The sequence below is a fragment of the Copadichromis virginalis genome, linkage group LG20 (assembly GCF_057382275.1).
Source record: "Copadichromis virginalis isolate Kocher_CV1m ecotype Utaka linkage group LG20, C_Virginalis_male_GT1.1, whole genome shotgun sequence".
Classification (NCBI taxonomy): domain Eukaryota; kingdom Metazoa; phylum Chordata; class Actinopteri; order Cichliformes; family Cichlidae; genus Copadichromis; species Copadichromis virginalis.
In genome coordinates, this window is record NC_140637.1 from 2,894,785 (window position 1) to 2,921,285 (window position 26,501).

A 26,501-nucleotide genomic window follows, 5' to 3' on the forward strand; every position below is an offset into this window, starting at 1 on the left:
CTTACCAGTGCCATTTTTAAATACACTAAATATGTTAAGGTTTGATAAAACCGAGTGTAAATTTATAACATAAAGTCTTCAAAAATTAAATTTTTTTCACATAACACCTTCTGTTTTAGTACCTATGAGATGCTACAACAACTCAGTAATGTGTTTTTAATCATCATTCTCATTATTACTGAATTAGGGCTACTGCGATAATTCCAGGAACTCAGTAGATACTTTGGGAGTTGTTTAAAAGACAACTCTTACACACTGTAAAATATACAAAACTATAGCTGCCAATTCAAGTGCACAACAGCCTCAGTGAAATTCAAACTGGGCTTTCAACAAACTGAGCAATTCTTTCAGTTGATTATCTGGAAATGCAAAAAAAAAATAAAAATAAAAACAAATTGTTTAGACTTGCTACTTTTTGTGATTTTTAATTTCTTCCTTAGGAATTCAAAACAACATCTCTGCAAGTGTTTGCATGTGTATTTCTTGGCTAAAGTCCAGGCAGGATGTGATACATTTTGTTTCCATCAAAAACACTGTGGCTTGTGCAAACAGAGAGGAATCCAAGCCAAACTTCATCAGAACAAGAAAGGCGCCACAGTTAATTCCAGATGACTGTATTTCCCGCTAAATTCAGGAAAGCTCAACTATTTCAGCATGTCATTGCTCAGAGATTACTGACCTTTGTTGTGCGCCTCCAGTTGTGACAAGGAATTCACAGCCACCTTGCACAGTGCGCAGTACAACAGCTTCTTGGCCTTGTCCTCCTCGGTCTCTGGGTTGGATGGGCTGTTTGAAGCCGAAATGCCAACGGCTCCTGAAACCGGGGTTCCTGATCCAACCTGCTCTGAGTTGGTGAGGCTGCTCCCGCAGCCTGGGGAAGAAGAGGCCGGGGGGACCAGTGGAGGAGTAGGGGTGGGAATGAGAGGGCACACTGATGGCACAGGGGAGTCCATGGGTGGGGTAGGTGGGGTTTGAAGAGGTGGAAGGGGCCCCGGTGCCAGTAAGGGTCCATTTATCCGTGACATAGGCCGTGTTTCATCTAAAAAAAAAAAAACCCAAACAAAAACAAAACAGACAAACAAAGGAAATTATAATGAAAGTCACATCCATCCATCCATTGTCTTCTGCTAATCCTTACCATAGCTGGAGCCTACCCCAGCTTGAAAGTAACACATTAAATGTAAAACTAAATAACTAAATAAAGATGATTACGAAGAACAAAGAGTTCACAAGTCAAACAGCAATAAAAAAAACATGGAAACTCTGTGTAACCACATCCCTACCACTCCCAATTAAATATGGAAGCCAAAGTCTGCTCTATAGATCAGAACAACCAACATAAAGCGCATAAAGCACATTTAGAAGTGCTTTTTATTTCCTATACTGCAACCCATAATTGGTCAAAAGAGTTCCTTTTAATTTGAGTTACACATAAAGTAGATCAGAGGAGGAAACCATATGACCCAAATATAAGAACGGATGGGCAAGCGTTTAATGTTTCCAAGCTTTTTGAAGTTTTCAAGTCAATTTGTCAGTGCTGTGGGCTCATCTTATTGAAATGTTTCCAAGGAAGCAGATAATTGAACCTGAGCATGTTTTGGCTTTTCCCCTCTGTCCCACCCCCGTTATTTTTGGCTGGGATAGAAGTAATAATGGCATTTGCTTTGTCAACGAGCAATACATGCAATCCAAAGAAAATATCTTTAAGTGAGCGCTCCTCTCACTTTTTCTTTTCCATGCCCTCTGATTTTCTTTCTATAGCTTCCTCACTGCACATGTTCATGGTTACATTTTCTGTATTTATCGCACAACATGTTTATATACAGTATACGTTTCGGACTAGCCACCCACATACCTTTGAGCTTTCGGCATTCACTAAGCACTCAGTGTTAGCTGAAGAAAGACATCTAAATTTGGATGGAGTATTCAGAGCTACCCTCATTAGCAGGGACTATAAGGTCTTTCTCCAAACTCCACTCCACAGGATACAGCGTCAAAACCAGGTCTCTATGGATTAGGGTACTAAAGGGATGATATATGATATTTTCTGGGAAGAAAACAAAAATTCACTCTAATTGCTTAACTTCCTTTTATAGATTCTATCATGCGTTCACAGAGCATGTGATTTTTTCACATGACAGAGACCATGATATGTTTATCTATTGTTCCACTTTTAGTCTTATGACTTTATATTGTTTGGTATATTCTGGCCTGGCTACCCCATTGCATCATCTCTCATGAAGATGCCATTGTAAGTGCTTTCCATTCCACTACTTTCCAAGATTAGAATTCCCTCTCTTTCCAGATTGGAAGTTTCCAGCTGCAGAGCTGCTGGCTGCACAGAGCATTTCTCAAACAGATGTTCCGTTAAAAAGAAGAAAAAAAGGACTATCTCTAGCTCTATGTGGCATTGAGGATCCCATAAAGCAGTCCTGGATCAAAGTGCTGTTTGAGGTTTATGACTCATAATATGCCCACTTTTTCACAGCACTGACTGAACATGTTAAGCTGAGTAAAGAGCTTGTACCTGTAAGTGCAAAAAGGCAGCATAACAGAAAAACCAAAGTAGTTATCCGCACTGTTATGAGCTTTATGCACACTTAGGCACGTGTCTGTGCAAAGAAATGTTAAGAAACAAACCCCAAATCCACATCTATAACATTTGGTTTTGGTTAAAATCAAGTGGGAATGGTGTTGGCTGGCCAAATAGTAATGAGGGACTTCATGATCCATGATGGCCTGGAGTTCTGCCACACCAAACCAACATCCAGTCACTATTGCACCTTACACAGCACTACGGTAAATGTGTCATGCACTTTTCCCCCTTTAGGCTTCCAGGCCAAAACAATTCACAATCCACTGAAAATCATATTTCATTATATTAAATATTTTTATGTCATTTTTACTGACTAAAATTTAAATCATGAAACATCCTCTCAGGGTAGCAATACAAAGCGCTATTTTTTCTTACCCCAAGATTCCCACTGTCAGTTACTCCATTGTTTAAGAGTACAGGATACTCTCTAATGAGACTTGGCTCTCTATTGGCTAACTGACCATTCTCTCTGCTAGCTGACCTCAAATTACAACAGAAGACAGTGTTATTCATGGGGAGAGGTCAACAGAAGGATAACTCAATCCAGATGCTTTACACTATGGCCTGCTATGCCTGTATTGCCTTGATCCACTTCAGGAAATTAAAGCTGGTATGGTATGCTGTCCATGTGGAAAAGTTTTGTTGTTTAAGCTGCAGGATTTAATACAGTGTTTTCTTCAATCCATATCCTTAATCCCTATTCCTGAAGTGTGAACATTTATTTTGTCTGATATAATATTATTTGATACAGCGTGATGTTTACACACCATATATAAAGCACATAAACTGCATGTATGTGGCTGTGGCTTGGGAGGTAGTGCAGGTCACCTACTAATCGGAAGGTTGGTGGTTGGTGGTCTGTGGTTCGAGCCCTGGCACAGTCTCCAGACTGTATCTTTGGGCATGAAACTAACCCATATGAATATGTGTTAATGATAGATAGCACTTGCATAGGAAAAGCAGAGGAAAAAGTGCTTGTTTAAATGGGTGTGAATGGGTAAATGAGCCAAGCTGTAAAAAAGTGTTTGACTTAGAGTAGAAAAGCGTTATATAAAAACCAGTCTATTTACTGAAACAAGAGAGTTATTGTTGGTATGATTCTGTTGTGTGTAGGTGGAAAATTACACAGGGATACTTTTGCTTTGTTTACTTTAAATGCCAAAAGAAACTAATGTAATATAATCCCCACCCTCCCCCCTCATGGATCCAATGTTCCCCCACCCCCATAAAAAGATGCTTGCAGTATTTAGAGTTATAAGTCATCATCTTACTTGTCAGGCAAAACTGCCAGGAGGTTTACGGCAGGACTAGTGTACTGACTTTAAGTGTGAGCGGTTTGTCTCTTTGTGTGTGTGTTACATGTGTGCCATAGGCAGGATGACTCTGAGTGTCACCACTGCCCCATCATGCCCATTCTCAATGATTAACGAGCTACGAAACTCAATGCTGGCCTTACAAGAGTTGAGCCACATTCATAATGCATTTGGGTGCCTTTTCCCTGTCTGGCCTGCATCCGAACCCTGAGTCATACACACACGGACACACACATAAACACACCCACACAGTCATCCCATATCAGGTACTGTTATTTCAGGCAGTTTCATCAAATAATTCACAAAGGAGGTAAAAAGCTTGTGAATTCCCAGATTTCCTCAATTAGACTCAAATGCTAACAATAAACAGACAGAGGATGGAGCAAACATTAGCTCAGTGTAACTCAATACTACAGTCACCTCATAGCCATGAAATTTGAACCCTCACATGAAAGTCATCTGTTTAATTGACCTTGGGTGTGTGCGCCTGTGAATGTTTGTGTGGACCAAAGAGTGCTATAATATCAGGGTGGTTTTAACAGAGCCCCTCATTAGGATGGGAGTGTCAGACGGCAGAGGGAGAAAGAGGAAAGGAAGGAAGGAGGGAAGACCAGAGTTTCTCTCCAGTACAACAGCTGGCTCTCCATCACTTGCAGGCTCAGCCAAACCTCAGCTCACCAGTCCAAATTTCTCAGAGCCAAGTGCCTCCTTTTTTGGGGACAACGCTAACCACATATCCTTTGACTGGTGTAAAACTCACGACCTGCTCTGAAAATCTGTAAGGTTCAAGAAGCACTCTTTAAACAATATTGAATAACCTATCACTGTTTCGGCCCTCAGCAAGTTTGTATATGTACTCTGTTTTTGATATGTTAATCACAAATTATGGTGAATTCTTTTTCACAAACGATATATCTGATAGTAGCCCAGACTATCTGAATGTCTAAAATGACATTGATATTGTATGAAATCTGAGCGCAACAAAGAAGCTGTTGATAAGAAATGTTGCTCAGCATCAAAGACAAATACTGCTCTATGTTATGAGGTGAATTCCACCAAAACTCCACAGCCCAAAAAAATGTCTGTTCCCCAGACAGTAGTTTCCCAGTTTTGAAATGGACATCTGGCTCTCCTCCGAGAGACCCCCCCCCCCCACCCAACCACTGAGATCACACTCAGGGCATGCATACACGAACATATATACACACAAACAAGCATGCAAAAAAATCAGGAAGAGGCAAGGTTCCAAGGTCACAAGAAAGACCCTTGGTTGGAAAAAGGCATTTTTCACATGTTGCTACTTTCAGAGCTCGATCATTGCAAGCTTGTTCGGCTTCTCATGATCTAGGAGTTCACTGCAGGAAGCTTCACTAATGAGGACTTATCTTAGCTGACCTTAGATCCCCTATGAGGGAAGACAGCACAAAGGACTGGCCTTGGTACTTGCCTGAGACTAACTATAAGAAAACCTTAAGTGTTATGTTCATGGACAGAAAGAGACACTGAAATGTGAAAACCTTTGCTTCTTCGCTCTGGCATGCTGTATTGAGGCTTTTTCTGGACCTGAGTTTCATCTTTTAATTTATCGTGTTTGCTCTGTGCCCTCCCATCAATAAGGTGGAAATGTCTGGTAAACAGTAGGCTACAGAAACCTTTGTAAATGTCACCAAAACACGACTGGTCTGTTCATTGGCTGGCGTTTGATCCGAGACCAGAGTGGTGGCACTAAGGGAATGGAAATGTTTGGTGCACAGAGAAGAATGGCAGACGCGCACAGAACCCAGCCTCTAAATTATACTGTGAAATGCAAAGATGAACCAGAGGGATAAAGGAAAGACTAAGACAACGGGAACAAAGTTAAAGATCCTTTGCTAAAGAAAGATCTTGCACTGCTTTGATCACGCCTTGCATCATATTAACTAATAAATTAATCTGCTTACAGTTAATTACTTTTCATTAAAGTCAGATCAGCTGCTGTTTCTGTCCTTTTAAAGGCTGGATGAGATTTTCGTTTATTCATTTGTCTTAATCAGTCTTAGGACTCTTTACTGACAAGTGGATGGTCAGGCAACGTAGTCTATGTTGAATGTGGTATACATGGTGTGGTACCTCCCAGTAGCTTACTACTGTACAAAGACACACCACACACCACAGAGCGGTTGATGCAGAGAAACTGCCATGTTGCCATACCATGTTCTCCTGCTCATAGACTAAATGGACTGACACAAACCAGATTTAGATTGAACAACTAAATAAAGTCTTGCTGTTTATCTTGACTAACACAGAAGATTAACTCTGGCACAGTAATGATGATTCGATCAGCCTTTCATGTCATGTTTGATTTCAGTGTAAGAGGTCTACTTCTACTACACCCTACTGTGACTGAAAAGGATTTTTTTAAATGACCAAAAGTTTTGAAGCATAGTTGGGAAAAGCCAAAATAGTCTGGATGTCAGTGGAAAAAAGAAAATTCATACAAACTTTGTGGCATATTGTAATTGTTTTGAATGGGAAATAGACTCCTGAATATCCTCTTGTCTGAAAAAACTAATCCATTATGAAAGACTCTGGCCAATTAAATTCAGACCTGATCAGGTGAGGAAAAGCAGAGCTTGAATCCCACATGAAGCCAAAAGTCTGTCTTTTATCAGACTGGACATACTTTTATTAGGCGGGGTATTGAGAAAGAGAGTGGAGAGCTGCAGGAGGAGGGCAGTCTATTTTCAAATTTTGTTGGGGTTGTTTTCCTTTTGTATAATTCTGCCTACTTGAGCTTGAAGGCTCAATTAGGTTTAATAATATATGTTTTTGTGACTAGGCAGTAAAGGCAATTTGAACTTATTGCTTCAGCTATTTCCAACTCCTAAAGGTCAAAGCAACTTTCCCGATATTCTGAATTTCAACATTTTCATCTGAACTCTCATTACAATTATACTTAAAAGACTCCCCCAATACTGGCAACTAAAAAATGTGTTCAGCTATTAATCTTCCAAATTAAATGTTTATTTTTTAGATTTTAGGTGGGACAGTCATTATCAGTCTCAGCAGTCTGTGGAACCGCACTGTCTACTATAAGATGTGCTGCGGCTAAATCCGACGACAAATAGAGACGAGATGCTCATAAAAACAGCAATACGCTGCGGAGCCACTGTGATTAGACACTTTTGTTATTCTTGCATATTTTTCCATTCATTTTCTGACAAAGACCATAAGCTGCCGAACATCCTGCGTGGACTGAAATGATTATTTCAACAAGGTTCCTCCCGAGCCTTTTCCCAGTTTTTGCTTGTGGCAGTAGTTTTCTGTTCTCTCACCTGCTTTGCTGGGCTCACTGTCTGGGGCTGCGCCAGGAGCTCCAGGCGGAGATGGGGAGGAGGTGGGGGGCAGGGTGTGAGGTTTGTCTCCTTCTTGAGGACGACTCTTAGAGGTCTCGATGCCTTTGACTCTCCTGGCATGGCGGTTCCCTTTGTAGTGGGCTTCTGCCTGGCTCTAAAGAAGAGCATGGAAAGGAAAACAAGTTATTTCATCAGTGAACACCGATGCCAAGATGCCCAGGTATATAACAGGGTGGAATTAGACTCGGTGTGGCACCTGGCATGCATGCATGCCATTATGACAGCACGATATTTAATATACTCTGGGGACTAAAGTCATGATGAGCAGCAGGCAGTGAACAGAGAGATAGATTACATGCAAGATATTAAGAGAGATGCAATGATGAAGTGACTGCCTGCCCTCTTTGTCCCCTTATTTGAATTAAGAACAAATTATGAAGGTGTGTGTTGAAACATTAACAGTATAGGTTATGTGGAGGATTGGCTGAAGTTGCCATGCCTGCTAACTAAAGGATCAGGAAACTGCCATATAAGCCCAGAGGGCGCATTAGTCCATTTCTAAGCCTTCCCTTTCTTCCCTTTCTTATAGAATTTGCACAGTCTTGGAGAATATCAGTCTTGGAGAAAAAAAACAAAACAAATTTCCCACGTGTGGGACTAATAAAGGTTATCTTATCTTATCTTATCTTATCTTAATATACATCATCTTACTACATGGCATCAATGCTGTTGTCTTTAATATCTGGCAGGAAATATAAAATAAGGATCTGCACGCTCAGCCGGCATTCCAGCAAAGACAAAAAATGCTGCAGAGATTTATTATGGAAGTCACTGTGTCCAATCTCCTGATGACATGCTCTCTACTGCCTAATGTGTTTGCTCACTGAGTAAACAAGCGAGTTATTTGTGAAGAGAATATGGGACATTATGGGAGTCTGTTTCTAGCCTCTGTGTTACTGCACAGATGTTTGGAAGTCGGGTAAAATGCGGCGTATGTGATGCGGGGTTGCTATACATAGCTGTCTGGCTTCACAGTATGGTGACTATAAAACAGAAACACACGTTATTTCATTGGCTCACTGACTCCCTCTCACACACTCACACTCACACAAATATAGGATTATGGCCCCTTTTTTCATCACCCCTCTCTCACAGTATGTGTCCAACTATGAAAAAATAAGTAGCTACTTGCTGATACAGACATATTCAGTCAGTACTGCACTTGTAAGTGAAGTGAACTGATGTGCCATGGCACGTGCTGTGTCGGCCAAACGATTGCATCAAGGGACCAATGATGAAGATATTTATTAAGTAGCAGGATTACAGTTGGTTACCAGGGATGAGTCATTGACAGCTGCCTCAGGAATTTGACTGACACTTAGGACATCGTGCTGACCAGAGGCTCAAGTGTGGCGATAGACTGGCTCGGCAAAACAGGCAGGGGGTGATGAGTAATGTTACCGAACCCTGTTGTCTATATTTGCTTTGTGTGTGTCTGTGGGAGTGTGTGCCTGTGCCTGGCAGCATCTATCAAACGAGCTGGCATGGCAAACACTGAGCACTGGCTGAAGCAAGTAAGAAGATCACATGTTTCTTTTAAACCAGGATGACACATCAGGCTGTAACTGTACCCTGTCAAAGGGGTCTTAAGGACCTGCACTTGCAAAGCCTACAGATCAAGGTGGAGAGAGCTGCATGCAGGCAGAAAGGGGTGGAGGTGTAGACTGCTGAAAGAGAAGTAATCTCTCATGATGAAGAGGGGAATGTGGGAAGATTAAAAGGTATATGGCAGTGCGTGGCAAAGCGGGCACAGAGGTTTTCTTGACTTCTCCCAGCAAGTCAAAGGGATCAACTACCAAGCAGCTGAGTGTCACTATGAGGTCCTGGGCGGAGAGGAGGGAGGGAGAATGAAGGGAAAAGGAAGCACAGGAAACTGAAAGTCAGAGAAGGTAAACGCAAAAAAAGCTGCTCTCAGAATGGAAAGGATATAAAGAGACACAAATCTCAGAGAGAATAAAAACTGCACCACGCCAGTTTGTGATGCATGTGTTTCATTATGCAGAGAGTTTGAAGTGAACAACTGCTTTCCTACATGATCATCACTCTGAGGGGGGAGTTGTGTTATTAAAGCAGAGCTACTGCAGAGCTGCATTTCTAAAGGAAGAAATAGGAAGAGAGGGAGAAAAAGAAAAGAGAGACAAAAAGCAAGCAAGAAGCGAAGTGAATATGGTTGGAGGAGAAAAGATAAACGTGACGTGAGCAGGGAGGAAGCGGATGAAAATAAGAGATGCATATCAGCATACTGCAGCAGTTGTGACGCTGGTCAATGCAGCTCCACAGAGCCTGTGATGTCACTAATGCAGCGTGGCATCAAGGTTATTCTGCATAAACCACCATTAAGTTCTTTACACGGACACACACAATGCAGAGACAATGGGGCACAAACTGTCTCCCCCCTTATCCTTTCCTCCTGCCCCTCCCCTTCAAGTCTCCTCTCTACCACTTTCCCAACATGCACTGGGGCTGTCAGAGCCAGACACTAATCCATGCCCTTGACGAATGCATCTTATAATAAGTAGTGGCAGGCAATTTTGGGCATTTCCACACAGTAAATAATGCAGCATGAGAGAGGGAGACAGCCAGCAAGAAGGGGAAAAGGTTCTTTGGAGAGAGAGAGACAGGCAAAAGAAGAGAGAGAGACAGTAGAGAATGATCATATGGGATGAAAGAAATGATGGCAAAATGATGTGGGAAATGAAGAGAACGTGGGTGGGAGACAGGAGGTAAAGCAAGACAAATACAGTAGCCATGACATTCCATAAAAAGCCCACTCGCTTTCTTCTTTGACCCAAAATGTTTTCAGCTCACATGTGGCAGATAAAGGAAAAGAATGTCTACATCAAGGACAGTGCCCGAGCTTGAAAATGAAGCTGAGAATGCAACATCAGATTCTCCTGAAGTATTTCTCACTGCATTATCTTCATCCATCATATATTCATTTGAATTTGATTTCACTAGCTCAGAGGCCCACGTCCTCATTTTAGGTTTGACAGCGTTTTAGTAGGTAAGTGAATGCTTTGACATGAATCGAGCTGCGGTTTGGTGAAAGGCCTCGAAGGGGACTGGCAATGGCTCCCGGGCCCGGCAGATCCCCACGCACTAAATAGAAATGAAGAAGTCAAAGAATTGAGAACAAGGAGGGAGGAAGGGTGGGGCACGTAAACGAGAATGAACAGCTTGCAGAACTGGAGGAACCTATATAGATGACAACCGGAAGGAGCGTGTTTGGAGAATACATAATCTCCAAATAAAAACAAAAATACTGGCATCTGCCTGTATTCCTCTCATTCTCCCAGTAGATACATAAATGGTATCAATTTAAAAGTTCTAAATAGCCACATTCTGGACTTATCCCATTCACAAGAATTTAAGGAAACTTTGACCTTGGGGACGAGATCGCTGTGATTCAAACTCGCCTGAGATTTTAGTAGATACACCTATGCTTTCAATTTAAAGCTCCTACATTGCCTCATTCTCAAGTGATCGCATTCAATAACTTGTCCACGCTGCCCACTCGCCCACCCACCCCATCAGCCTTGTACGCCTGAGATGCAAAAAGTGTGGATGGGGAGTCACACCTAGGGCAAGACTGCAAGTCTGACATTGATGATGTACTGCAGTATGTTTTTACCTGTCCAGGTAATGGGAGTTAAAGCTGATCTGGAAAAACACTAACTTATTAACAAGACTTTTACTCGATTAAAGGGACAGTATATAGCCGAATTAAATTTACATGATATATCCCCCTGCTATCTACTCTCCTTGCAGTAATACTGCCAGAGGGCTTAATTGCTTATTGCTTATTGTATATTTGATGAGGTGTGGACATAGGCATCCCCAAGGTCCACTTGGACTAGACTTTTTTTTTCTCATTGTGGGCTGTAAGCTTTAGCTGAGATTTTTATGTCATTTTTAAACAATAGCTCTACAATCTCTGTCAGTTTTTACTTTATGTTGTGGCTTTTGAATCGGTCGTAACACATATTTTACTTGGCTTGTAGTGTTGTTTATCCATTTACGTTATTTTGGGGTGAGCGGCTGAGTTTTGGCAATGTTAGTTGCTTTGCATATTTTTGACAGTAACAACATCTTTTTCTAGTAGCCATCAAATAAACCAGAATGAGAAAAATACTGATGCTGGATTTGAAAAGAAAAGTATTTCTTTGATTCTCTGACCACCAAATGCTCATCTGTTTTATTAGATTCAAGAGAAAGCAGACATCTCTACAGCCTGATATCTCCCAAACTTCGCAACGCACACCACTGCACTAAACACTGATATAGTACTAAGGGAAAAAGAGTCACCTTTCCCTGAGCAGAGAAGATCACGCCAGATACCACTCTCAAGCTGACGTCAGTGAATGACAAAGAGAAGAAATTAATCTCTGCAGGGTGCTGGTGTAAAGATCATTCACACATGAACATGGCTTCCAAGCAGAAATGCTCCCTGCATACTTCTAAATAATTGCGCTTGCTTTGGTTAAATTTTAACCTTCATATGATTTCAGGGGACAGCAGGTTAGGTTCTTCACAGCAAGTACCTTCTTGTTCTTTAGGCAATATTTTAAATATAAAATCTAATATTCAAAGTCTTCAGATTCTTTATTGATTGTAACTTCATACAAAAGAACACATCTTAACTAAAAGTCAGTATTGGCTCTCAATCCTTGGGTCTTAAAGTATTCCATTATATAAACATCTCGAGTTAACTGTTTCCTGTTTCTTGTGAAGATATACAGGACAGATCCTGGCTAAGAGAAGCTTCATGATTACAGCCTTGCAGCTCCCTGACCACACGGAAACCATGATTGTAGATCTGATGTGTATATATAGCCCTGACCCACTCCTTAATGTTGTGTATTGTGGATGGTTGAACGCCCTGGCCCTGAAGTCTGCAACACTGAATAGGGAGTATTGCAGCCAAATTATACACTACACATATGACATTTGGTACTGGTTTTGTCATGAGTCTATCCTATTTGTTGACACAAAAAAGGAAAAAACAGAAAAAATATTTGGCATCACAACTCATAAAATACTTCCATATGATTTTTTGCTTTCATTAATTTGTCATCAGTTGTGTCTGCGAATTGCCCGAGGGTATAACGTGCAAATAAATTCCAATTAGGAGTTCCCAATTAATTAAGCTTTTTAAAGTTTAATATTTTCTATAGAGAGAAATGGAAATCTACAACTTTAAGATCAAACTTATCAGTACTGATGAACAACAGAATTTTATTCCTCGTTCACACATTCGTCAGGACCGCTTAAGCCTCTGTGCTGCAGTGCACTACTGCTGCCTTAAAACAAATTAAATTCCAGTCAGGTCGCAACGGCCAACACATAACCCAAACAAACGCACCACATCCGCTTTGTTAGTTCCAGCTTCCAGGGGGAGCAAACCAGGACAAACAGTCCTCCGAAACAAATAAAAGGTTGATTCTTACTTGGAGAAAAATAAAATATTTTCAGTGCCATAAAGAAAATGAAAACAAGATGAGAGGCAGTGATGTTGTGTGTGTGTGTGTTGTCATTTATTTATTTACCTCTGAGTTGAAGCGGATCTGGCAGACGTTACAGGAGATGACTGGTCGCTTGGTCTTGATCAGAGGAACTCCAAATGTGTGGTTGATCACAGCCTTTTGCACCGGGTCCATCTGCGAGTGAAAGACAGAGAGCAGCTATAATTCACACTGGTGCCACAGCTCAATGGGCCAAGCTGTCATAACGTGCAATAGACTAAACCAAAATGACCACATGCAGAATGCATAAGGTTCACAGTTAAAGAGCGGTTACAGAGTCTGTTCGATGATATCTGTAATTCACTTCAGCAAACAGTGGTCAGCAGTGTTGACAGTTTGTTGCTACAACCGAGACACCTGTTGCATCCCCACGATTAGGAATCTGATGGTTCTGGATCCTCACTACATTGTAGTATAATACTGTCCCTGTGCTAATTGCTTCAGCTGGGACATCCATCATCTCTGTGGTGTTAAGCACCTTGTATAAATTTAACTAACTTGCTTAGCAGCCCTCAGTAGTTAAGCTGCCCGTATAAATTCTGTCCCAGACACAAAAGACCCGGCCCATACTGGACTGTTTGTGTTTGAAGCCGAATTTATCAAGCAATCACTGTTGGTTGATCTTAGCATTACTCTGGATTCAGTGGCTGGCTTATATTTCAGCCTCAGACAACTGTCTACAGCTAAAGTAAGCAACAATCATAAACAAAGACTGATGTAGCAGTGCGCGGGTATGCAAGAAGAATGAAGCAAAAAAATCCGTGGCCTGAAGAACAAAAGGATACAAAACTTTGTATTTTGAATTCAAAAGACAGCGAGGAAACGTTCAAGTGTGTCCACCAAGAGTAATGAAAGCATAATGCAGTGCCAGGCAGATGCAAAATAACTCACTTTTGATTCATTACTGTATTTTGGACTATTTACTAAGCTTTTCTTTAAGCCTTGTTACACTGAGAGGCACAGTCTCATCCAATATAGAAGCAGCTCAACATCCCGAGGAGTGAAGGACAGGATAGAAGGGGCTTAAACAAATATTGTTGTTACTTAGACTCAAATAAGTTGTTGTTTTTTTGCACAGTGCTCGTTGCTTGGCAACTCCCAACAAAAAGAAGCAAAAATAAAGAAAAATAAAAGATCAAGGGGAGGAGCCTCAAGACATTTCAGCCACCCAGCTGTGGCCGGAAGGCACAGAAACATACCATCTGGAGGAGAGAATGAGTGAGCGAATGAGAAAAAGAAGAGTAGAGAGTTGGAGGGAAAGAGAAAGAGGCCCAAGTTGGACATCCTCACATCAAGCATGCTTATCTCTTTTCCACGTTCCAACACTGTCTCTGTTTCTCTCCCAAGAAACTGTATAAAGAAAGCTCTGCTGCTCTGGCTGTGAGGACAGATTAATGGGGAGGGCTGGGGTGGGGGTGGAAGATATATTGAACAATTACAAATGTTTACTGTGTGAACATCTAAACAACAAGAACTAAGCTTTAGCCAGCACAAACTTCCACACCAGGACTGCATTAAGCTTCCTATTAATTTTTAAAAAGTGACACTGTGTTTTATCAAATCTTTCCAAAGTGTAGAAAAATTTCTTTCTCTCAGTGTCCATAATGTGACCCAGACTAGATAGAGTTTAGCAAGAATTTGAACCTGCCTGGTGGCGTAACCGCATGAATCATGGGCTTCTCCGCAGTCATTCCACCAGTCTGGGTGTGGGTCAGTTATGACCCATCCAGTTAATTCAGCTGTTGAAAACACAGTCCAGCTGCCAGCAAATGTCTTTGGAATGTTGCTCGCATGGCCTCTTCTCCAAACGCTCTCCAAAACATGTTCTCATGAAATAGGAGGAGAGCACTATGATGTAACTGCAGAGGGATTTTCCAAAACTCGCTCGTATAATTTTGTGAACATCCATAACTGTAACTGTACATTCTCATAAAAAAATAGAAATCAAACATATTACAAAGTTTACATTTATCTGGGAAAATAATGGAAACTTCATGTTATTGTGGAGCTGTGTGAATGTGGTGAGGTAAGCAAAGCACACAGACCGCAGACCGCTGACTTTAGCATCACTCGGCAGTCATGCCAACAGCTCCATGCAGCCTTAAAACTCCAAACACTCAAATATCACCCAAGCATCATCCAACACTGCACAATGACACACGTCCTAACTCACCAACATCCTCTGTTCTAGAGTTTCTTTTCATCTTTCATTTTCTACAGTTCTGATTTTCTTCCCATTCTTTACTGTGTTTCCATTCGGTCTTAGTTAGTCTTTCTTTAGTTCGTTTGATCAGCTAAAACCCACCAGGGGAGAGTGCACTACAGCATGACTCTCAGTAGAGCCATTGTGACAGTCACAGTAAGGTCCACACTGTGCCAGACGAAAACAGCCTTTGAAGCACAAATTCAGCATTACGTTTAAGCTGGCCCAGTTTAAGACACAGTTGGACCGACAAAAATGTGACAAGCTCTTTGAATTTTAGGTACTTACCTTCATCTCCTCTTTGTCTGTAGAAGCTTGGAGCTGCATTGGTCCTCCTGTGTGTGTACTGCTGGCCGAGGTATGTGTTTGGGTCTCAGCATGTGCAAGGCTCAGAGCTTGTGGTGCACTATCCTTACTCATTCAGCCTGTTTGGTAGGTGGTCAACGCTGAATACAGACTAGCTCACAAAAACTGAGCTTATGCCTAGTGAAGCATTGGTAGCTGCGATATCTTTATTTCCTTTCAGCACACCGTCTGCTTCTCTTTTGAGATGCTTTAAGAGAAATCTCTCCCTTACTTCTTTTTTCAACACATGACCTAACAAGTGCCTGTCCCTTTTTTCAGTCTCCTCCTCCTCTATTCTTAACTACATTCCCTCTCTGCCTCACACTCCACTTTAATGCACTTCCTTCTCTGCTTTCCAGTTTTCTCCTCCCTCTCTCCCTCTCCCTCTCTTCCCCATGGTCTGTCAGTCTGCCCATGTGCACCCAGGATTATGTATCCTACTCTCCTCCTGCCAAACTCTCACTCTTCTAGGAGTGCTGAATAGCCTTGGTATGGATATTGATAATAATTTACTGATAACAGTTTTTTTTATCAATTATGCTCATAGGTCAGGTTCTTAGCTAATCAACTTCTTGATTCCTGACTTTGCTGTTTAGGCTTCCTTTAGGTTTTCAGTGTAAGTTCAGCTTTGTTTTTACTACCTATGAGCCAGAGCTGAGGTTCACATGTGACTCAGATGTACAAGAGCGCCACAGCCGTGTCCTTTCAAGCTGCTAGAAAAACATGCGAGCACTGATAAAAGGAAATGATAAAGTGGAAGGCCTACAGTCCTGATGAACTGGAGGAGGCAGAGCAATTCCCATCTTTAATTCACACCATCCATCGAATGTCGTCATCCACCACTGTAGCCGGCATCTCCCCCACAAACCCAGAACTCACACTTGCATGAAACTCTAGCTAGACAAATATTTATTGGATGTGACATATTCACACCAAAGTGATGACAGGGCCACATGTGGTACTGGACAAAACATAAATGTGTACTGTTTAGATAATGAGCTATTAGTCATGTCTTGCTGTACTACAATTATTTTTGTTAGGGGGAGAGTGAGAAAAGATATATATAGTAGTTAAGATTCAACAACTGCACATGATTATACTGGACCAAGAAGTCTTGTGATTGTGTAGCTTCAGCAAACAGTGCAGGCAACACAACTCTGAGTTTTACTCAGAGTTTTATGAGCAGTTTTATGTCTGTATCAGTACCAGCTGATGCAGATAAATAATTCAGCCTCATCATTGTCTACAGGCACATTGCACGAGACAGGCAGGTGGAGGACAAATCACATTAAAGGACTATTAAAAGCTGTATATGGCTTTAGGAGAGGCCATTCCTCCGCTATGGGGCTAATAACCCTCAATGTGAAGTACAGATCACTTATTAAGGCAGAATGATGGAACAACTAGCTGTCAGCTCACTGCAGTGCTGTACCTTCATTGAGATATTTTGTGGATCATAATGTGTTACTGTGCAATGGTGTAGAAAAGCGCCAGGAAACATCAAAAGCACTTGAAATGTTATGTGAAATAGCCCCAGTTCAGCCTAACAATCCATATAAAAACCTCCAAAACAAAACAGTATAAGATCTAAATGGAGCTGTGGACGCTTACTCTCTTATTCTAGATCTTCCTGTATAAATTTACTCATCTTCACAGCACTACATTGAACATAATAAACTCTGGGAAAGTGTAAAGCTAGGATATCCCAGCAAAACGTTAAAACAGAGCCTCATATAGGGGCAAACAAAGCGGTTTTCATATCTGCAGCATATTTACACCACATACATGCCGCATATCTAATAAAATGTGAGATTATGTCATACACTTCAGGCAACAGAAGCTCTCCTTGCAAACACCAACAGTGATATATTAGTGAGTCATTTCTTCATGCTTTTGAATGTGCTGCGTATACTATGAGTACGCTGTAAGGTCAGAATGCCCTTACAGCTTCTCTTATGGCCCCATCTCCTGGCCACAGAGCTGTAAAACAGCACTAACGGTTACCTCGCAGTCATCAGCAGGAACACCTATTAACATTCACAGTGTCCCTGTGGGCCTTCCTACCTAGTTGACTCGTTGATAAGGAGGATGGTGAGCGGATGGACGTTACAGAATAGGTGAGAGGAAGTCCAGAGGGAGTGTTGCAGAGGCAGCAAGACAGGAAATAAAATCAAGCAAGAATGATTTTAGGGCTACGCTAACAGAGGCCAGAATGGAAACCGAGTGCCTGCATAATCTCAGTATCTCAATTAATGCATGTCTGCTGGGTGTAGTGCAGTTTGGTAGTGAAAATGCTTCCACTTATGTCATGGTGAGGCCTATTAAAATGACTATATTGTTAAAATGTGTTTAAGAGTGTCTGGACTCCTGTTACAATCCCTGTAGGGCCATGCATAGTCAAAGCTCATGCCAGATATTTCCAATTAGTGAAAGGTTATTATGTTGTCTTGTTGCAGACTGCAGCTAAATATACCAGGGTGACACATAACCCTGTTGAAGCCATGGTCCGCAAATAGCATTGCCCCAGTAGAGTACATATACAGTTCAGTGAATTTGCATATTGCTGATGAGAAATGTGTTGACATTGTTCAGCGGAGTCTGGAGGAGCAGGTGCCACATTATGCTGAGTTGGTGAAATGGTAAATGTCTCTATGGTCTAATCTAAATGCCTGAGGTAGAAGGAACAGGAAGCCTCCTCTCCTTTAAAAGAAAAAAAATATTACATCAAACAAACTGCGGCGTTTGATGTTGTTAGTTATAGGGATGGCCTTAAAACTGTTCTTTAATTATATGGCTACGATTTTACGGCTTTGAAAATAGTCCTGTTTCCAGCATATCTTAAAGCTGACTATTGCATTCAAAACTGTACGTAGAGAAGAGTGCAAGTTAAAGCATAACGGCGGTAACCTCCAGCACCCAGCACAACATTTACAATTTTGCGTCGCGCGTTTTTCTCGCTGGAGTCGATGACTTAAAAGGCTGCAGTGTTTGTGCTTGTTGTCTGCAGCAACTCTTACCGTATTGAAGTTGTGGAAGAGGCTCATGCTGTGTGGAGGAGGGGGGGTCTCCACTGGGAACTGCAGGAAGGGCTTCATGTCCAAGTGGGGTTGGATCACTGTGGGGGTCCGTAAGAATGTCGGCACTGCTGCCCCAGCTCGATTGATGCCTCCTAAACACAGAAAGAGACAGAGATACATAAGTATGCACGGTATTTTCCAGCATTCATGAGCCCAGGCTCCGGGGTGTGTTTACTCAAATGTGTGACAGAGAATTTAAACAGTGTCTTTAGGTGATATAAAGAATACAAATTAAAGCAAGAGACAGAGAGAGGAAGGGAAAAAACAACAAAAACATGTGCTTTTTATAACAGGCTGTGTACAGTTGTTTCCTGGAAGGTGCAGGTGAATTCCAAAATGCACAATAATGTATAATTTCACTGCAAAAGCAATTATCTCTCTGTGGACAGAACAAAGCTATGTGACGCCCCATAGAAGCATACAGTTTCTACACAGTGAGGAAAAAAGATGCATTTGGTCAGTTAAGGGCTTTTCATTGATTGCTGCACAGATCTTCTGGTTTTCCAGACGTGTTGGCAAGACTGAATCTACAAAGTGTGACATTGCTTTAATACATATGGAATGATGTTGAGGGTTTTGTGGACTGAATGATTCACATCCCCGAAACAGGAATGCCATAAGGAAGAAAAGGATGCCACAGAGGCAGAGGGGATTCCTCTTATCCACCTGTCTGCCAGTGTGCTCTCTTCTTCTCTCCTCTCCTGGGAGACATCTGCAGCTAGATGATAATGAGTTCCATCTCAGGCAGCGCTGCTTTATGTCATCCTGTGTTGTGCACTACAGCTGGATCACTTAGTTGAGTCTAATTATAGTATGAATGAAAGAAGAAGTACCACATACTTCATTTGGCTGGATTTCTAAAGAAATCGAAAAACGCAGTCACTTAAGAAAACTACTGCAAGGGTACCCTTGCACACAGAGAGATACACATGCACACGCGCACACACACACACACGCAATATTTAATTCGCCTATAAGAAACATGTGAGGCTGCCTTAATGATACGCAGTTTCCTATTCTCCCCATTGCTCCCATCTGGCTTCTCTTCCTTTTCCTCCTTATTCCCTCTCGTCTCCTCTCTAACCTCTGTCAAGGATGATAGTGATGGGGCCCAAACAGCAAAACTCAGCCTCAGCAAGCTCTTAGATTAAGCCTCTTAATATCCGCAACTGGATTTCTATGGCTTTCAAATTCCTCCGAGACTTAAAGCTCTGCCGCTCTCCTTTTCGGGATTGCTCTAAGCTACTTTTTTTGCTCTGTTACTTGCCATCCCTCACCGTGGTTTCCACAGCAGTGCTTTTCTACCTTCCTCCACACTTCCACATGCTAATTTGGGCATTATTTGACGCCTCTGCGATTTCATCAAGCTTTATGTCAACTGAATGTAAACAGAGAAAATATTATGACTTCTGCTTTGAAGACTATGTTACCAGATGGAGTCACCGAAGTTTGGATTAGCGTGAGTGGGAGAGAAAGGGATAAGAAAGAGAGAGCGGGGGGGATTGACTTTGTCGGGCTGGAGTGAAAGTGCTGTCTCAGCTGCCTTCTGCTATGCATCTGTAGGCCTCGAGGTGCAGAGGACTGCATCATTACCTCTAGTTAAGCATTTAAATTTTCTAGTCTAAACAAACCAAACATATACACATGCAAACACGTGTATGAAAGCACAAAACCACACAATTATTCTTACAACATGTGAAACAAGTTTGAGGCTTCTTGCCTGCTGGTTTTCCAGCTGGTGCAGTCTGACTCAGCAATCTTAAACTCTTTCATTTTACATTAGGTTTAAAAAAACTGACAGGTTTTTTAGTTTTCCTAATTAAATATGTACACTTGCAAACATGCAGAGTTCACCCTTTAATCTAAACTTCTCGTGAATGTAGCTTCTTCTGATGAAAGAGGATTAGAAGTAACTGATGAAGCCAGTTTGTCCCCTATCAGGGCTGCATCACTAATACAATGATTCTTCACTGCATTTATCATGGCGTCGTGCCGTGTCTCAATACATCGTCTCCTTTAGCATCTTTGTACAAGTTCATGTGTGAATGTGTGTTTTGCTTGTATGGAGTGAGACTCTGTTAGCTGAAATTGCACAGCAGTAATGTTTGCAGCTCCCCAGCGAGTCTGTCCTTGAACACTGAGACCGTTACTGGCAGCGGGTCAGGCAGTGTCTGGCAGGCTTACAGAGAGATTGGCTGAGTGGAGGGCAAAACGCGTCTCTGCAGCAGCACAAGGAGCTGAAATCCGAGGAAGTGAATGGAGCTGTGGACCAGACATGAGCAAGAAGAGCAGTTGGCCCTTGAGCCCAAGACATATGTGTGTTTTGTCAGCGTGCATAAATGTGGCTGCACCATATATTTATCCCATTAATTTAATCTCTCTCTGGGGATCTCCTTACAATGTTAACTGAACAAATTGTTATATGGTGCAGGAGTATGGCAAGTGCACAAATGCATTTTCGCAAACATATGGGCATTTTATGTGCAGTGTGTAAACAAGTGCATGTGTTTAAGTGCTCCCACTTGGCTTTTACGGACCAGACTTCAATGAAGTCAGAGCTGATAAAACAATAAATTGTAAATGAGTAATAACAAGAAGTCTCCTCTAATGGCTTCTATGCAAATACTACACATATATAATTTTTTTTTGTTGTAGACAGGAGGACAAACAGAGTAAGCAACTTGGCTGTCTGTGACTGGCATTTTACAGCGTTTTCTACCCTTTAAATGACTAAAAGAAAAACAAATCAATTTACTTTAAATCGCAAAAGGCCTTCACAGTTCATCAAAGAACTGTTATGTGTACTGTTATTAGTAAAACTAATTACAGCATGCAAAAGTAAGTGATGACAAAACAGGATCTTTGCTCACTGTAGTCTGATATTCCCTTGTGGCTGTTGGAGCCTGTTCTGTGTGAGTGTATGTGTGGTAGAAATTGACAGACAGGGCTGCCTGGAAGAGCTGAGAGAACTCAGACAGTGATTTGGATGTTGTTAAACCCTCTGACATGCCAGGAATCCTACCAGGCTAACAGGGGCCATAATCAGAGCTCATAAACAGCCTGTGGGACGCTGCCAGAAGGCTTGGATTTGCAGGCTTTTTTGAAGAGTTTGTCTTCATATGAGCCTTTATTATTCACTTGTTGTGAGGACCATCACGAGTTTTGTACCTTGATTAGAATGTCGAGTTAGGTCTAGGTTATGAACAGTACTGAGGGCAAGAGACAGCACGAAAATAAGCACCACTCCAAGTAGTTATATGTGCCAATACTAAAAATGGCCACAAACCCATGCTTACACTGTATAAATACAACAGCAGGTAACGCCGACTCCTGTAGCTGAATGTCAGTGTTCTTGGGCAAGATATTGAACTGCCCCCCATTCATACATCAGATGTGAGTTTATGCATGCTAGTTAGAGAAATGCTTAAATGCATAGAAAAAAGCATTAGATGAATGTTTGTATGAATGGGTCAATGTGGCTTGTAGCAAAAAAAAAATGCTTTGAGTGCTCAATTAGAGCAGAAAGGTGCTATGTAAATACCAGTCTGTTTATGCATACGCACTAATAAATGACCCTCATTCCTGCTTCACCATGTGACACATTTAATCCCTAAAGCTGTTTCTGTTTGGGGTTGAACAAGTGGAGGCAAAACTGAAAATACAAGTACACATAACTGATGGTTGATCAGAGCAAATTAATGTGGTTACTGCCTTTCTTTTGTATTTCCTGATCCTGCCTCCCCCACCCAAAATGATGATACCGTACACTAATGTAAAGATAGTGAAAAGAACAGAAGCTATTTCAAAATCAGTTCGAGCAATCGGTGAATCAAAAAGGAAAACATGCTTAAGGGTGATGATTTTCATACGATAACCAGCGTTTTACATATAATAAAAGTAAAATGCGAACATAAAATGTGATACTAAGCTCATACAAAGCTTTGTTTACTCCAACGCATGTGAAAAAAAGAGAAAAGAAATAGAGCTGATTTGGTAAGAATCTTTGGAGAAAACACCATCGTGTGTTTTCCTTCCCCCGTTCTGCTAGACAAAGAGCTGTTTCTAGAATCTAGGCTAAGAGAATCTTTTCATGTCTTGAGATTATCTAACAGGCCGTATAGATTGCGCCACGCTGTGTTCAGCCTTCTTTCCCATGGGCGTTGGATGCATTCAGGGGAGAACAATGGGCACAGGGTAGTTGGCACCAGCCATGCTGGACGGCCACAGATGTGCCAGGGTTGTTGGCAGTGGGGGCAGGGAGAAGGAGGTGGAAACAGTGAGGATGCCAACTTGCCCTTCTGCGGGGATCTGAAGCTGGCACCTGTCCTCCTCATTGCCCAGAGGGAACAGAGACATAAGAACTTATATATAAGATCAAACATATCTGCGGCACTGATTATAATCAGTGCCGCAGATATGTTTGATGCAGGAATATAACCAACAGATGTGTTGGTAAGTCTGGATGCATAGCAGCTGCCTGAAATCAATGTCATGCCATGACAACTACGAAAAATAATTTGGGATTTCAACATTTTATGTGAAAAAGTAAATTCAGTAATGAACTGTGATTTTATTTACCTATCGTATGCATGTAGCGCATTAAGCTCTCAGATTAAAGAACTCTGATTCAGCGACATGAATACAAGAGACCAGAGCTCCAAAAGTTTGATAAGAGGGGCAACTCGGCTTCAACCATATATATTTAATTTGTGCTATATACTGGGATATTTATAATTGAGCTATTTTATTATATTTTGTAACCTTGTAATATACTGTATTATTCGATTAAGTTTGGTCAGTAACTGTTCTTATTGTCTTGGAGCAACTGTGGCCACAAAATTTCATCAGGGATTAATAAAACATTCTGATTCTGAGTTTACCACAGACCATAAATGCTCGTCAGTCCAGTCTGACTGAATCAGAAGATGATTTCTGCCTGAAAATGGACAAATTCACAGCAGATTTATTTACTGCAGATGGACAACTGTCTTCACAACCAGTAAAGAGGAGAGTGTAGTGACCTTAATAACAATCTTATTATTATTTAACTATTTGTGAAGCTAATGTGGGATCAAGGCTAGTTTACAATTCCATATCCCATACGGGCTAAAGCGTGCAACCAGCAGCTGCTCATCTGTCTCCATTTGTTTTCTAAATTTCTTACTCTTATTCCTTCCTTGTTTGCCTTATGATCAGCTCAGTGTGAATTTTGTGCTGTACACAGCTGAGCCCAGGTCTGGAAGAATAGCCAATTCATTACAGGCCATGGAGGGAGCATGATAGAGAGTGGGCACGGGGTATAAGAAGGGGAGAAAGAATGAAATTTTGACCCTTATCCATTCCTGTTCCAGTCTCAGTCCCAACAGGACACTGTGGCTGGCTTTCACTTGACCATAAGCGCAATCAACAGGATCACAGGCTTGGCCAAAAGCCCTGAACAAATGCAAAGAAAAAAAAAGTCACTCGCACTCTACAGATGGCTGATTCATACACACACAGGAGACAAACCAATGCACATCAAAGAAACAAGTACATGCGCACATACAGTTTTCTAAAAGACTGAATGTAGTTTTTTGTCTAACACCCACTTTTACACAAGAATGTCCTGTTTGGTTCATGAAGGGCATAATTCCCCTTGAGTCACCTGTGTCCATGAGTTTAAAGCGGTGTCCTTCATAGAGAAGGAAACCTTTATGTCCACATACACACACAAACAGGCAATGTTTCTGCAACCTGTAACACAGGTTTGTCCTGATATGTCAACTGTCACCTCAAAATCTTTGCAGCACTGTACAGTTCATTAGCCCCAAGAGACTTGCTACAGACTGTATCCTGTTCTGTCTACCTGTCGATGCTCTCTTCACAGACAGCTGTGCCAGCAGAATCCGTCCTTCAGATAGCTGCCACAGCTGGCGCTAGGAATGAATTATGGATTCGCACAGTGTGAATGACAGGTAGCAATGTGGTTCATTGGACACTGCACCGAATGCAGCAAGGCTCGTATAGGGGTCCGCATGTCACAATGCAAAATCTTGGAAAACACAAGCAGTTTTGATAGCAAGCAACCACCAGAGTGTGCTGCTGAGTGAATCGGAATATTTCAAAGTCACATCAAGCCTCTGCTAATTTCTAGCTTCCTGTGAAGGTTAATACATTCACACAAGATAGGTGGACGGAGATTAAGATCTGTTTGATTTGCTGCCTGGAACTGCTGGTGTTATGCTACGCTTTAATAGGAGGATTATGCAGGGGGAAAGCGGGGGAAGCTGAAACTTGTTTCACTGCCACAAATAAGAGTAGGCTTCTCTGTTTGTGTTCACGTTGCATGTAAGGTATGTTTGTGTGTGTTTGTCTTTGACAAGAGAGATGTGTTCCCTGTTAGGTCGTAAAAAAACAATTTGAGTCATTAGTTTCTGCAAAAGGGATACAGTGGTTGCTCTCCAAGTCTTTAATGTTAGGTATCAGTTAGGACATGCCTCAGTCTTGAATACAAAATACACTGGAAAGAGAGTTATGAGCACACACACACACACACACACACACACACACACACACACACACACAAACAGTCACTCAAGCATATTTGTGTACATTTTTCTGCATTGGTGGCAGAAGCTTAAATTTTCTCTGCTAATTGTAGGTCTGTTAGATTTTTTTAACCAAACCTACCAATTTGGAGAAGAGCTGTTTCACATTTTTACTGTAATTGCACTGCAAAGTACAAGAAAAGTACATGCTGCAGCATGCATGGTTTTATTTTGAGTGGCTCAAATAAAAAAAAAATGCCAGCAACTTGAAGGTCAAACAAAGTTAAACTAGCTTCCACTGAGTGATCCATGCTTTACATGCAGTTTTAGGTCACTGTACAAACAAACAGGAAATCATCATCCACATCCTGAGCACACAAATGCACACAGAAAGCCTTGTCTTTTCCAATCTGATCAGGGAACTGAACTCAAGATCTATTGAAAGCCAAGCTTTCCTTTAAAATATTACAAATAAAATCGGGCACATATTTTCTCCTCAGAAAAAAAAATCCCACATGCACTAGACATACTTGATATACAGCTAGGTAAACCTTCCGGCTCTCCCAGAGGGGAATATTGTGCTTAATGATAGCCTGGATGGGACGGTAATGACACCCTATTGAGATAATATGACAGTGGCAGGCCTTAAAAAGCCCCCCAAAAGATCCCACGTTGATCTCTTCTAAGTAGCTGAATCAAGGCTGGGAGGATTTAATTGCTAGTCTGTCTCTTCGTTAGACGCAGAGGAGCTGACTGGGGATTCCAAGAGTCATGGAGAGAAGAAAGATGGGCACTAGGGGAGGAGGTATAATGCAAAAATAATGGCATGGAATGAGGTGAAGACAGCCTGCATCTGAGATCCCTACCTACCTCTAGCTACCAATCTACAACTCAGTGTTACCCAGTGTCCAGAATTGCCCAGAATGCGTACAAGGGCCAGTGCACGTGCTTGATCCACAGAAGCAGATGCACACCCTTGTTTGATCTTATATATAAGTTCTTATGTCTCTGTTCCCTCTGGGCAATGAGGAGGACAGGTGCCAGCTTCAGATAAATCTCCTGCTGGAAACTGAACTTTTGGAGGCTACTGGGTTTTGTTTATTTGCAGGGTATGTGTAGATAGAGGCACTCACACACTGATATAGACATGCGTGAACAAATATCAAGTGGGATGGTCTATCTATCTACACGGACTTTAAGTGTATATATTTTAGGGCTTTCATCAGCTGCACCAAACCATTCAGGGCAGGAGGAGGAACTGATTTAATGAAAATAAGTCTGAATTGGCCTGAGACTCATTGCATTCCAGTGTGATATTTATCTCAACAGTCAAAAGGGCTATGTAATTTAACTTGAACTATAGCACAAGCGTAAAATGATTTTTCAGGGCAAGGCATAGCAAGTGTGTAGTCTGTGCATGTCTGTCTATGTGTGTGTGTATGCGAGTGTCTGCGATGACAGTGAGGGTTTGTGCTGTTTTGAGGTCAATAATGACAGACGAATAGCTGTCAGGGTTAATGGGA

At 41.7% G+C, this 26,501-nt stretch overlaps 1 protein-coding gene across 2 annotated transcripts in view; it reads right to left on the reverse strand.

Moving 5' to 3' along the window:
- znf385a (zinc finger protein 385A) overlaps positions 1–26,501 on the reverse strand; it is a 49,266-nt gene that overhangs the window by 3,792 nt on the left and 18,973 nt on the right. The window contains exons 2-5 of one of the 2 annotated variants that reach the window (XM_085443927.1): positions 18,392–18,543; positions 12,851–12,961; positions 7,224–7,398; positions 680–1,039 (exon numbers count right to left, since the gene is read on the reverse strand). In XM_085443927.1, the coding sequence (XP_085300053.1) occupies positions 680–1,039; positions 7,224–7,398; positions 12,851–12,961; positions 18,392–18,543 (798 nt within the window). Of the gene's footprint in view, positions 1–679; positions 1,040–7,223; positions 7,399–12,850; positions 12,962–15,317; positions 15,726–18,391; positions 18,544–26,501 lie in introns of those variants that run through there. The other variant, XM_085443928.1, reaches the window with a different exon arrangement.